At 35.3% G+C, this 14,215-nt stretch overlaps 1 protein-coding gene across 2 annotated transcripts in view; it reads right to left on the reverse strand.

Moving 5' to 3' along the window:
- Positions 1-6,316: 6,316 nt before the first annotated feature.
- The window catches only part of LOC128999394 (protein singles bar-like), a 41,769-nt gene continuing 33,870 nt past the window's right edge, over positions 6,317-14,215 (reverse strand). For both annotated transcript variants that reach the window (XM_054425996.1, XM_054425919.1), the window contains exons 3-5: positions 10,439-10,627; positions 9,313-9,471; positions 6,317-6,468 (exon numbers count right to left, since the gene is read on the reverse strand). In XM_054425996.1, the coding sequence (XP_054281971.1) occupies positions 6,391-6,468; positions 9,313-9,471; positions 10,439-10,627 (426 nt within the window). In that variant the 3' untranslated portion in view covers positions 6,317-6,390. The remainder of the gene's footprint in view (positions 6,469-9,312; positions 9,472-10,438; positions 10,628-14,215) is intronic.

Consider the following 14,215-nt stretch of genomic DNA (forward strand, 5'->3'; position numbering starts at 1 on the left):
ATTAAAATCCTCAGCTGTGTATACATTTCTTACCTTTGTTGTTTTATTGAGCATTATAAATAACCTTTCTAGCTTATTGAGAAACAACTTAAAATTAGTTACACAAGGAGTCCTGTATATTGAAATTACTAGGTGGCGTTCGCAGAGGCATCCATAAAATTGAGCGGAGTCATCAAGGGTTCATATTATATTGTTTTGTCATACTGCAGTAAAAACAGTCGTTTTTAACGCATGCGTTGCGGGTCTAAAGTGGCATTTTTACTCTTTAGGGAGTAAAAATTGTTTTTATCCTCTGGAGTAAAAATCTACTGTTGTCAACTCAGTTGTAAATTTCTATTGTAAACGATTGCATGTATCGAAATATGTATCGATTCGTGCTTCGTAATCATTTTAACCTACAGTCTACAGTCTCTTTCCATAGATTTTTAGCATCGCAGATACATTAATCCATTCCCACACTCAACACTGCTCCCCTTTACTACTTCCTTCACCACCCCCTACGTCGTGGACCTGTTTCCCTCTCTTCCCATAGCATTTTAGGATTGCAGATACATTAATGTAATTGCCAAAGACAGTTCCCACATTCAGCACTGCAAGCCTTCCTGCTTCCTTCACCATTTCCTTCGTCATAGACCTGTTTCCTTCCCTTCTCATAGCATTTAAGTATTAGATACATTTATCAAACTGCCCAAACGGTTCCCCCACTCTGCACTGCCAGCCTTTACTACTTCCTTCACCACTTCCTACATCGTGGGGCCTGTTTCCTTCCCTTCTCATAGCATTTTAGGATTAAAGATACATTAATCTAACTGCCATACAGAGGGTTCTCACACTATGCTCATACTTTACTACTTCCTAAGCCACTTCCTACATCGTGGACCCCTTTCATCACTTTCCATAGCATTTTAGTATTTTAGATACGTTAATCTAATGGCCACAAACATTCCCCACACTCCGCACTGCTAGCCTTTACTACTTCTTTCACCATTTTCTATGTCGTAGGGATGCTTCCATCCCTTCTCAACGCATTTCAGCATTGCAGATACATTAATCTAACTGCTACAAACGGTTTCCAGTTCCCACACTCCACACTGCTCACCTTACTACTTCCTTTACCTCTTCTTACCTGTTTCCCTCCTGTTCTTCCTGTGTTCTGTTCTGTTGGACCTGTTTCCCTCTCTTCCCATAGAATTTTAAGATTGTAGATACCTTAATCATAAACAGTTTCCACACTCCGGACAGCTCGCCTTGACTACTTCCATCGCCACTTCCTACATTTCGGACCTGTTTCCCTCCCTTCCCATAGCATTTTTGGATTGCAGATCCCTTAATCTAACTGTCATAAAAAGTTCCCACACTCCAGACTGCTCGCATTTACTACTTCCTTCACCACTTCCCTACGTCACGGACCTGTTTCCCTCCCTTTCCATAGCATTTTAGGATTGCAGATACCTTAATCTAATCGTTATAAACAGTTCCTAAACTCCGGACAGCTCGCCTTGACTACTTCCTACGTCGGGGACCCGTTTTTCTCCCTTCCCATAGAAATTTAGGAATGCAGATACCTACCTAAATCTAATCGTCATAAACAGTTTCCAAACTCCAGACTGCTCACCTTTACTACCTCCTTCACCTATGTCACGGACCTCTAGCTAGTGTCGTCATTTGATTATATTTATGATCCATACCGTTTCTGTTCTAATATCTGTGGAATAATGCTATTAGCTATTTCTTTATCTACTGCATTCAAAAGTCAACAGCTCATATGTCTTTGTTTATGTGCACTAAAATACTCAAATACTGCTTCCATCAGGATTACATTGAAACTTTGAGACCCAGTGGGGCAGATTCCTGAGAGACTTTTTTAACGCCATATAGATTTTGGCATTCACCAATATCGTGTTTATCACCATGCAACATTTGTAAAAGATTGATTCAGCCGTCTAGGAGGAGTTTGCGTATTACGAAATGCACAAGAGTCGGCGTATAAGAGCTTTGCTCGCTCCGCTCATCAATAATTTTTTTAGTAAAAATCTCAATGTATGATGATTCAAAAAAATAGTTGTTTTTGTTGTGATGAGATGATTGTTTGTACATTGATAATTGGTATAGTAGTCCTGATCTTTTAATGTTTTTTTTCATTTGAACAAAACCAATGCTTGTGGTACAGTAAGATGGGAGAGAATAGGTATGCCTGAATTTCAGAAAGAGTTACTAGCTGGCGAACGGGAGGTTGTTAATGAAGTTATAATGCACAAGCATGGTTGTAAGGTGTGCAGATAAAAGGGAATTTATGATGATCACAATAGAACATTATGAAAAAGTAGCTGACTCCGGAAAAGTTAACTACATAACAAAAGAAAAGGTTATGAAGCCAAAATGTGTACAAGAATATAACTATAGCATGGGCCTCTGTAGATCACACCGATATGATGCTAAGCAATGTTACATGTGTTGGGTGCACCCAAAAGTGGTATAAAAACTATTTTTACATTTTAAGGATCTGGCAATACTCAATTCTCATGCAATATAGGCCTACCTATGTGTAAGTGGCAAGAAACCAACACTGGCAGAATTTCATTTAGAGCTAGTTCGCCAACTTTTAGAGGAAAACATGGCAGCTCAGACCCACAGTAAAAAAAACGGTGCTCGTCCTTCCCCCAGTGATACACCACTGAGATTGACACAGCATCATTTTCCATCATGTATTCCTTCAACAGAAAAAAGAGTATCCCTCACATCAATTCTATGTTTGCAGTCCATGCAATGAACCGGCCAGGCGGGATTCAAGGTATCAGTGCCAGGACTGCGCGGTTTCCTTGTGCGTAGTGCCGTGCTTCAGGGAATATCATACCCTGCATCTATATTTATAAAAGAGGAAGTTTGTATATTTATATATATATTTGAACGTTATGGACTCCGAAACCGCTCGAGAGATTGTAATGAAACTTTCAGGTATTATTAAGCATTATTGATGGTTTGTGTGATGTTTGGAGCAGATCCGTCTCCAAAAAGGGCTTCACCCCCGTGGCTCTGAAGTTTCCCATGTTAACCTTATGAGTACTTATATTTAAATGGAATTAAAGAATCTTAACAGCTGGTTCAACTAAACAATTTGATTCTGTGATGTTCAAATAGCATTAAAAAGTTAATAGGTTTACCAACAGGGTGCATCACTATTATTTTTTTAAATTTATGACAACAGCTAATTTGCAATTAAAAGGCGAGTGAGCGTAGCAAACAAACTTCAACCTGGAGGCGACTTAGCGTTACGAACGAGTTAAACCTGAAGGCAAGTGAGCGCAGTGAACGAGCTCCAACCTAAAGGTGAGTAAGCGTAGCAAACAAACTTCAACCAGGACGTGATTGAGCGATGCGAACGAGCTCATCTTGAAAATGATAATGTCTAAAAAGTGAAAAGTAACCTTTGTACATGGTGTTTTTTCCTTCAATATTTATTACTTGAAACATCGACTCATGTGACCAGACAACAAAATAAAACCTGTAAGCTTTGGCTAATATGCAATGCCGTAAGTAAATATGATCAATACAATATTTTATTATTTATTTATTAGCCTATTATTATTAATTATTTAGCAAATTAAAAAAATTTAATTATCATTTACGTTAACATGAACTAGATAACACGTTGCTCGAAATCGAGCAAAACTGAAACTTGTATGTAAAAAAAACAAAAAACATAAACAGCAAGACCTTAATCAAAAGAGTTGCTCTAAAATAATGTATATGACCGATTATAGAAATATAAAAATATTATGATGTAAAAAATATAAAAGTAATCTAAAATATTTAAATTTACATTCACTATCATACTGCTTTGGTTATCTCTTATGTATAGTAGGCGGGTGCACTCTATGAGCACGTAGATGTCAACCACACACTGTAAAGTGAGCTTTTGACCTAATGTAGCTCAATTCCTCTCTTGACGCCAACCATCGCTACTCTTATTCTAGCATTGTTAAATTATTTCTTGTATGTGTTCTGTTTTAGGCGTGTTTAAATTAGGGTTCCCGACCCAAGTCTCCGGTTGGGAACATAAGAGGGTAAGCAAGTGGATCCAACGACAGATCTAGAATGGATACGCGTTTAACATTATTAGTGTTGGAAAAACTATACGATTTATTTGGCCAGGTGGTGCTTTGTTTTCAGCTTTAAAAATTGCTGCAACATCTACACATGTAGCACCATTGTAGCGAGGGAAGACACGTCTTCTGTCTCTTATTATGTACATAAGAATCTCACTTGACTCCTCGGAGCTCTCGTCCCTACATAATGTCTGCCAGTCTTCAAAGATTTGCAAATGGGTCGGCATTGTGACCCTATTTCCCGCATATTTTTCATTGCATTTTTTGTTTGAATTGTGCTTAATTCTCTTTTGGGTTCTAGTGACGTTTTTGTACTTACTTAGATATCTGTGCGTATTCAGGATCATCACCTTATTGAGGAATTAGAGGACCCACTCGGTGGTAAAACGTGTCACGGATCATAAAATTGTAGATCCCCTGTGGAACTTTCTCGTCTTAATGAGCAACTTCGGAGCTGACCATGGTAAAGGCAGAATTGAATTGACAAACTTTATCCAAATAACTTCTATATATAAGTCTCACAGCCCTATTTTCAGATTGGGACTTTCCAATAAGATCCTGAAGGTATTGTGAATTGCACAAATGAGGTAAACGAACCTTTCATTGATGACAACAAAGAGTAAAAACTTAACTGTCTCGGCCAGTCTTTTCTTGCTTAAAAATATGTAAGCTACTTCAATGTAAACATTTAACGTTCATTTGTCCGAGATTAGACTATCACAACGGTGGTACTACCACTATGTAGCCACCAAATGTTCAATTAAGAGGTTGATGCAAGCGGTCAAGTTCGCGTTCTCCCCAGCCACTCACAGTTCTTCGTCGTACTGGCGGCATTTGATTTTAAATTTAAATGAAATAAGGAAGTTAACCAATCAACAGAAAACACTATAAAGCAATTGGAATTTTGATACACATTGTAAATTACGTGATAATATGGTAATGTAATGGATAACTGCCCTGCGAATAATCATTTTTAAACATTCACTTCATCACATCGAACTGTAACATGATAATCAGTAAAATACGATGTAAGGTGAATAAATTTAACCATAGAAAAAAATAATAAAATATTTATTAAATATTTATTCTTAAACTCTTCATTATGAACCAGAACCAGACTTAGTTAACAGATTGAAACAAAATATAAATCCCAGCTTTTCTCTGGAAGTTTTAAGTCCTGCAGTCTGTGGTTAACCTAAAAAACTATTTTAAACTAAACTACGTCCATATGTTATTTGTAAACAAAAGGAAATGAGTTTGATCAAATGTCAACAGATAGCGCCACCTTCCAAACTTTAGCCCTTAACTGTACTTAAGTGATGCCCTTTCTTAATATTCTGAGACGTATTTGCACATCTATGTGAAAATACCTTTAATTTGACACCTCAAACGTTAAAATCCGTCAAACCGTTATCGAGTTATGACTGTGAAAAGAAACCTGCTTGCGTATATTAATATATAGATACTATTACAATGTTTATTATAACATTTATCATAGTTAATTGCTTTAAAATGTGTTGTAAACTAGGTTTCCTCAAAATGTTTAAAAACCACAACAAATTGCAAAAACCCCGTGCTGGGTCATCGGCGAGCGTAATTAAACCATGCGCCACTGATCGCATCGAAACAGCGGCGCGCCAACTTATGTACTTATGTACTGTAGTAATGGTGGTTAAGGGGTTAATCAATATAAATTTACTTAAATTAACCCTTTGTCCCAAATTGCAGTGTTTTAGACTCGGCTGCAAATTTTTTTAAGCAGACAAGCCAGAAGTGATACGTAAGTGTTCTTAAGATCTTAAAAAAAAATAAAGGATAAAACTAATTACTGGCCTTTGTCTTAACCCAGTTTAAAGTTGCAGCTATTTCAAATTTTAAAAGAATCGTGACAATTTTGTCTACAAGATGGAGATTGGACTGGGTCACAAACCCATTTGAACAGGTGCTGTTAAACTTTTAATCCTAATTTCAACAAAACCAACACTTTTTCACAACCTTATCATGTTCATAGACACAAATATTTTTATATATAACGATGGCAACTGAAATCAATGATGATTCTAAACTCTGGAGGCTCCTAGTCCTAGGTCTTACCTTGGACACCACAGCAGCAGCTACCTTCTCAGAAGGAAAATTCACCAGAACATTGTTACTGTAGTCCCATTTCAACGAATCCAACTAAATCTAGCTTGACACAAGTAAAAGGAACAATAAAAACTTTTTATCTTTGTTTTTATACTTTTATAAAAAAAGATTTTATAAAAAATTGTTACATCACCTAAAATCATGCATATCCCTTAAAATGGCAGTAAGCATGGTATGCATCTAGACCGTACAAGGCTGTAAGAATAAATCCAAGCATCTGAAAAAGACAATATTTTGTTTATTTTCTATGAATTAAATTGATTATTAAGTATTTTTAAATACTAAGGTTCTGATTATTTATGATGATGTGTTATATACTTACATTCATTAAATTATAATTTTTACCTACAACAGTTTTGAACCGTAATTTTTAAAGGAGTAGGATTTTTACCATTTTATTTAGAATTTAAAGGACCATAACATACTACAGTAGACTCCCTCTTATCCGGACATCTTTTAACCCGACTAATACTCGGCGGAAATGACATCTCTTTAAAAAAAAATTTTATCAGCGCATCGGTTTAACCAGATTAGTAATCTGGTTAAACCGATGCGATTAGATCGGCCTAAAGTGGGCGGTACTGAAACGACTGTTCTCGTGGGAAAGATTTGAGACCAGTGATAACGTGTCTAAATACAATGCTCTCCTAAATTTAAATCAAATACTGTATACAGTATGCATTTAAACGGTCCGTTTTAACGAGTTTTTGGGGATGTCGATTAAACCAGAAAAACCGTTCCCACGGTCCCGAGGAGTCCGAATAAGAGGGAGTCTACTCTAATTTGAATCACGATCTGCTTTTTTTCTAAAATCCGATTTCTTGTTATTTTATGGTTTTTGTAATGGGAAAATAGCATAAGTTACAATAACTTTTGAGCCGTAATTTTTACGGGAATAGGATTTGTACAATTATGTTCAGAATTTAAAAGACTATAACATCCTAAATTTTTATCAAAACCGTTCAGACCATATTTGAGCAAATCCAATTTTTCCGTAATTTCTAAAAAAAAATCATCATTAAAAATCAACATTTCAAAAAAATGAAAAAAAAACATCTGGAGATACCATACATTAGTTAGTACCTACATACCAAATTTAATCAAAATTGAGACTACAGTTGTGGTCTGTAGATCTGTACATAACTAACAGATACACACACATACACCTACATACACACACACCTCCACACATACACATAGAAATCACTTTGCAAAACCCCTTTTTTGGGCTCAGGGGGGCCCAAATTGGATATATCCACTCAAAACTGAAACTCAAAAATTTTGACAAAAACAATACTTTCTCCATCTATACTACTTATAAAATCATCTATACTTCCAGGAATTTGCATGGAAATTCTAATTAGGCTCTAGGTGTGCAATAAGAAGCGTTTTCAAGAAATTCCATCAGGAACCCAGTGGCCTCTTAAGTTCCCGTGTTATACTTATGGGAGAAAAGGTTTGTTTACATTTGAAAAGATGAATATATTTTTATTTTATGCTATTAACTAAGAGAACAGCTGGTTGTTTGATCAAAATGGAAATATTTACATTATTTTATAGCTTGAAAATTGGTGTTTTATTGCGTAAAACATTTTGTAATTGTTAAATGGATTTAAAAATCATGATATGTACACTATTTGTTGATGGTTTTAAGATCAACCCCCAGTAACTAAATAACAGTGTATTATTCAGAATATCAATGTCAAAGGAACGATTATATGCAATCAAGTTTCATCTAATATTTTGAGGGATAACATCAGCCTTCTTCTATCACTACTTTATAATTGGTGCTCAATAGAAAAGATCAGAAAAGCTTGATAAGTTTAATCACTTCCTTTCCCTTCTATAATAAAAACGGCACCTCATGCAATTTCAGATGAGTACCTATGTTCCTTTACAATCCCAGTTCACCTTTTTGGCATATTATGTTAAAAGTATTAGCTTTTTATTTTTTTGAGTAATGTATGATTGATATTGAGTGTTAATAATTACTTTTACTGGAGAGGTGAGAAAAGCCACTTATATGTGAGTACATTCTGCTTGGTAAAAACATCATAGACACTGTAGACCTACAGCTGTTTGGGGCCTTTGACGGTTATATTAGAACTACAATAAAATATCGTGCAAGGTTTTTATGTTACTTTAAGATACATAAAACTTTCCAATACAGTTTTGGGAGATCTGACAGTACTATTGGAAAATTAGGTTTAAGCAAGTAAACCCATGTGAAAGGAGATACAGCGGGAATTGTTTTCTAGCAAAAAATATTATGTAGGTGGTGACAGAGAGAGCAGTTTTGTAAATGAAGAAGTTCTGTCTTAGTTTAACCTCAGAGTAAATACTTAAAACTTATGTGTATTATTACTCTGAGGTTTAACTTAAGGGGTCACATACCATTAACTAAAAATTTTGTGAGCAAAAAAGCCGACGACGGGGTAAGCTAATATATTGTAATAGGGGAAGAAAGTAAAAAGAACAGCTGATATAGATGGGATCAACTACAATACATCACAACGCAGGACTCGTGATCCAGTATTATGATTGAACTTTTGTGTTTGTTCTTAGATTGTGGCCATGCTATCTTTTAAATTTTTTCGTCTGTGTTCCATGTTTTCATCACTTGGGGATACAAAAGATAATATAACTTACAACTGTAATAATCATAGTGATCCAGAGACTACGCCACCTAATTGTTTTGTTTGTGTATACCTAGCTCAAAGGGTGTGCCACTTATAAGAAATTCAACCGTTTGTGGTAGAGCTTGGTGGGAGAAGCCAACTGAAAAGATGAACGTTGACAATAGGGATGATAGGTGGATTTTTAGTGAGTTGCACAACAAATAAGGTATTTTTGGTACCACCTTCCAACTGTATTTTTGTCTACTAGAAACCTTTTCCAAAATAATATGAAATTTTGTTTATCAAATTAGCCAAAGGCATGATTTAGATACCATACAAATAAGCATAATTAATTCACTTAATAACCAGTTGGTTAAAAGTGACATTAGAATGTGTTTTAAGTTAACTGTGAAATAGTTGAGTTTTTGTGTTTAAATACTTACATAAGATGCCATGATGGCAGGGTAGTGAGTGACAGCCAAGCCCATGGTTACTACTTTAGTAGTTTCATAAAGAGGATAGAGGATGAGTGACACAGAAGCACACATATAGATTGAGCTACTACACAGAGACAGTGTAGCAAGTAAGCTGAACATCAGTTCCTGAAAGTAAGAGGGTCTTTAGTAGTTATTTTTAGCTCAACTGAACAAGTTGGAAAAATTAAGCTGATTTGAGGGTAAAAATGGGTTTTCTCATTTTTAACCCTCAAAACACAAAATTTCCCAATTTCTCTCTAGACCTTTTTAAAGAGCTTAAAAAACAATAGTTATTTGTGCAACTAGTGAGAAAAGTGAGCAATTGACTCACTCGAGAGAAATCCTTACTCACGAGCCGTAGGCGAGTGAGGAATGGTTTCTCGAGTGAGGCAATTGTACTTTGCACTCGAGTTGCACATTATACTTTTCCTACAGTTACCATAAAACAAATAAATTAGTGAAGAAACATAACCTATTTTTACACAGAAGTGAACTTTTAATATAACATTTAATGTGAAGTGACAAATACAATAGTACAACAGCTGACCAGCTGATTTACAGCCAGTGCTGCCAACGTATTTCGCGCGCATATGACGTTGCCTGCATGTTACGCGCTCACTATTTCGTGCCTTCACGTTGCAAATCTGGAGTGAGACAAAGTAATTAGAGTGAGACAATGTGAACATTGTCTCACTGATGAGCGAATTGGCCACTTTGCTTTCTCAAATCAGTGAGAGAACATGTACATTGTTAGGTAACTGTAGGAAAATAATTTAGCATATCAAAGTATTTTTGTACAATATGGTTATTAGTAATGGAGAAAATTCAAAAAATTGTAAATTTAAAATTTCTATCTTATTCTTATGGAGAATATTGTAAAATTTTGTAGTTTGCTTGTTTATGAATATAATTTTATCAAACTTAGCAAGTTTATTTATTTTATACTAAGCTATTAATATTTGACTTAAAAACACAGATAAATGGAAATTTGCTTAGTCGGCAGGTTTGCTGCGGCGGGGGTATTTTTAATTACATTTATTAGAATACCTATATCAAACATAACATATTTTCAAATCGTAAAAAGTAATCTAACCAGCAAAGATGATCTAATGAGGCCATAGGAGTTCTGTGAGATGATATAACAGGTCATGAGCAACGTAGTTGTCCAGATGCAACTCGATACTGTGTTGAGGAAGGTCAAGATTGCTGGACCAATCATGGGTTTATTGACATCATCACGACCGTAACTCACCAACAAGGCCTCACAAACACTGCCAATCATCTGCCACAAAATATCATCATTTAGTGCAAACAGATAAAATGTTTAAGGGGGGGGCTCATGCGCAAATTGCACATTTACATTAACATAAATATTAGGGATGGACGAGATTGGATTTTTAGTTTGAGACGAGATGAGACGGGATTTTTTATTTCTCATAAAATTTTGAGAAGAGATCGAGACGGGATTCCCCTTCTCATACATAACGGGAAATGCACATTCCACATTTTAACCTGAATTTTTAACATGTTTAAATATGTACTAATTTATGACAGACTGGTTGAATACAAAAATAATAATAATAGACAAAAATATTTAAAATCTTTTATTAAACAACATTAATAAAAACATCAGTATAAAAAAAATTAAGGCCTAACTTATTAAAAATAACTCTTCGGCATAGGAAACATGGAGATATCAGTTAGTATATAGTTCAACTTTACAAAATGTTAAAATTTATAAGTCTAAAACAACAGTACAGTATTACTAAACTTAGTTAAGTATCAAGTCACAATTTTTAGCGAATTTCCCATATAGGGAATAAGCTATTACTGTAGTACTCATGGACCCAGGACCGATTTAAGTTTTCGTTTTGAGGTCCCTAGAGGCCAAAAACACCATCCGTTCAAATTCATATATATATATATACAGGGTGATTGATATAAGTGTGCCAGCCGTTTTATTCGAAAACCATAAGAGATATCAAAAAAAGTTATATGGTAAGTGCCTTGGACTTTTTATTTAAAAAATTGTAGTAAAGTCGAAAAAATTATTTTAGCCGCCATTTTTTCCAATATGGCCGCCAACTTTGATTTTTCTTATGGAACACCCTGTATTTTATGATATATACTGGTAGAAAATGTAATTTTAAGACAATTTTATTCTTGTAATTTTTTTAATAAACCTAACCGTTTCAAAGATAATAATGGCATAGATAAAACATACTCCCTTAGTAGATTTCTCATCCTTATGGAACAGCTGAAGACAATTTTATTGTTAGTTCTGTACGGTTTTCTGCAGATGTCGTGTTTTGTTTACAATTTGTTTCCCGTTATTACAGCCATTTAAAACCTCGTTTAACCAAATAATACGATCTAATCATAAACAATAACTTGTCCCCTAGTTATATAACCAAACAGTAAAGCACAAATCAAGAAATTAACCCTAAAATAATATAAACAAAGTTTCGTCAACACTAGCGCCCATGTGTCACGTACATGAACTAGACACGAAAAACGTGCTTCAAAATTTACAATGGGATGAGAAGTCTACTTGTGTTGGTTAGTCTATGATAATGGTCAAAGTTTTGAAATTTCTGCATGAGAAAGAGTTTCCACAAAGGCTTAAGCAAGCATGCCAGCTGTTTTATTCGAAAACCATTCAAAATTTCACAACTTAAACCATTACTAGTGTCCCTGTTGCTCGAATTCGAGCAATTGCTAAGTATGACAGGTGTTATTTTAAAACGAATAACAGTCATAATTTCTCATGATTCGACTTGAAAGATTATGGTAATACTCAAGATGTACATAACAGATTATATCAATTTATCCAGGCTCTCTGGCTTTTTTCCATTGTAATATTTACGCCAACCCGAATTCAAATAGTAAATATTTCATTTCAACCAATTCAGTAAATGTAGCAAACTGTTAAATTAGCAAACTTATTGACTGTTTACAATTAACATGTTCTTCTCACTTTTAATTTCTGACAACAGCTGGAGTTACATAACAATGTGTTCCCATGTTAATCTTATTGAGAAAGAAACTTTAAAGATTATTCCCCTAAAAAGAAAGTTTCCTGCACAACTTCACGTTTTGCTCTTTCCAATGACACCAGAAACATGTCAATCGGTTCAGTAGTTTCGGAGGAGTAATTGTCACAAAAAAACCTGCTTGCGTATTAAATAAGTAAAGATTATCTTTGAAAGGGTTAGGTTTATGAAAAAATCACAAGAATAAAATCGTCTTAAAATTACATTTTCTACCAGAATACATCATAAAATACAGGGTATTCCATACGAAAAATCAAAGTTGGCGGCCATATTGGAAAAATGGCGGCTAAAATAATTTTTTTGGCTTTACTACAATTTTTTAAATAAAAAGTCCAAGGCACTTACCTTTTAACTTTTTTTGATATCTCTTATGGTTTTCGAATAAAACGGCTGGCACACTTAAATCAATCACCCTGTATATTTATATATGTGTCCGTTAGCGTGATAACTCGAGCAAAAATCATCCGATTTTGATGAAATTTGGTACAAACGTGTAAACCTACGTTTATTCTAACGAGTTTGCGAACCATTATAATCGGACCATGGGAACAGGGGTTTATGGGGGGTTTTATGGGATAAAAATGGGGTTTTCCCATTTTTGACCCTAAAAACAAAAAAAAATTGAATTTCTTTTTAAACCGTTTTGTAGAGCTTAAAAAAAGAAATAATGTAGTATATTGAAGCGCTGTTGTTTGCCTAACAGTCACGGAGAAAATTCAAAAATAGTGTAATTTAAAATTCCCATGATATTCTTATGGAGAATATGAAAACTGTTGTAGTTTACTTGTTTATGGACATATATTGATAAAATTTGGCAAATTTATTTATTTCATCCTATACCATTGACGTATGGTCAAAAAACACTTTTTACCTTCCCCGTAGCAGCAAACCTAAACACTCATTAAATCTAATGTTATTTAAATTGGGAATAAATATGTCTTATTTATGGAAATATTGTAGTAAATAAACGGTATCAGCATTCTGAAGCCCCGTTTCCATCAAACATTTTGTACCAACAATGTTGGGAGCTAAGTTCAAGTTGATTTGAGCACAGCTCCCAACAATGTTGGCGCGCTGTTTCCATTCCAGCAGTACGCGCCAACATTTTGCGCCAACATTTCCCGCCAACCCCTCCTCCTACTGCGAGCACATTTCACTACCATCCACACCCACACACCTACCTACACCAACACCAGTGCACCTTCATCATGGAGAGCGAAGAGACTGCTGCTGCTGCTTTCGTCGTAATGGCTGGTGCATATCACCAATTAATTAGTTTAAAACGCAGAAAGCGACCGCGATGGTAGGTTAGGAGTTTTTTGGCTAAAAGGGCCGTTGAAGGTGCCTACAACTCCCTTATGAGGGATTTAAGACTTCGAGCAGGATCCCAAAATTTTGTACGAATTACGGCAACTGACTTTGAAGAATTACTAAACTTGGTGGCTCCTCTAATCGCTAAACATGGTGAGCGCAGTCCCATATCAGCTGGCGAAATGTTAGCAGCTACATTAAGATACTTGGATGGCATCACTCCTTTTATTAGAGTTTTTGTGCTTGCTGATCCCACAACACTGTCTCACTTTCATACAAAGATATCAACTTTAACACTTCGTCTTTTCCCCAATCTTGACTTGACATCGCCATGGCCTCACTATACCGTCCAAAAGCCCAGCACAACAAGATACACCGACACGACCACGACACAAGAATGTTTACACCATAAACAAAAACACGTGGTGTTGTTGGTGTTTAACCCGTCTGCTAGGCTAGATGTGCTATGGTGCTGCGGTGGATGTGTTGGAACTACTCACAGAGCA

This window comes from Macrosteles quadrilineatus, unplaced genomic scaffold (genome assembly GCF_028750875.1).
Source record: "Macrosteles quadrilineatus isolate MER2022 unplaced genomic scaffold, UCM_ALF_1.0 Scaffold_1__1_contigs__length_201487025, whole genome shotgun sequence".
Lineage (NCBI taxonomy): Eukaryota > Metazoa > Arthropoda > Insecta > Hemiptera > Cicadellidae > Macrosteles > Macrosteles quadrilineatus.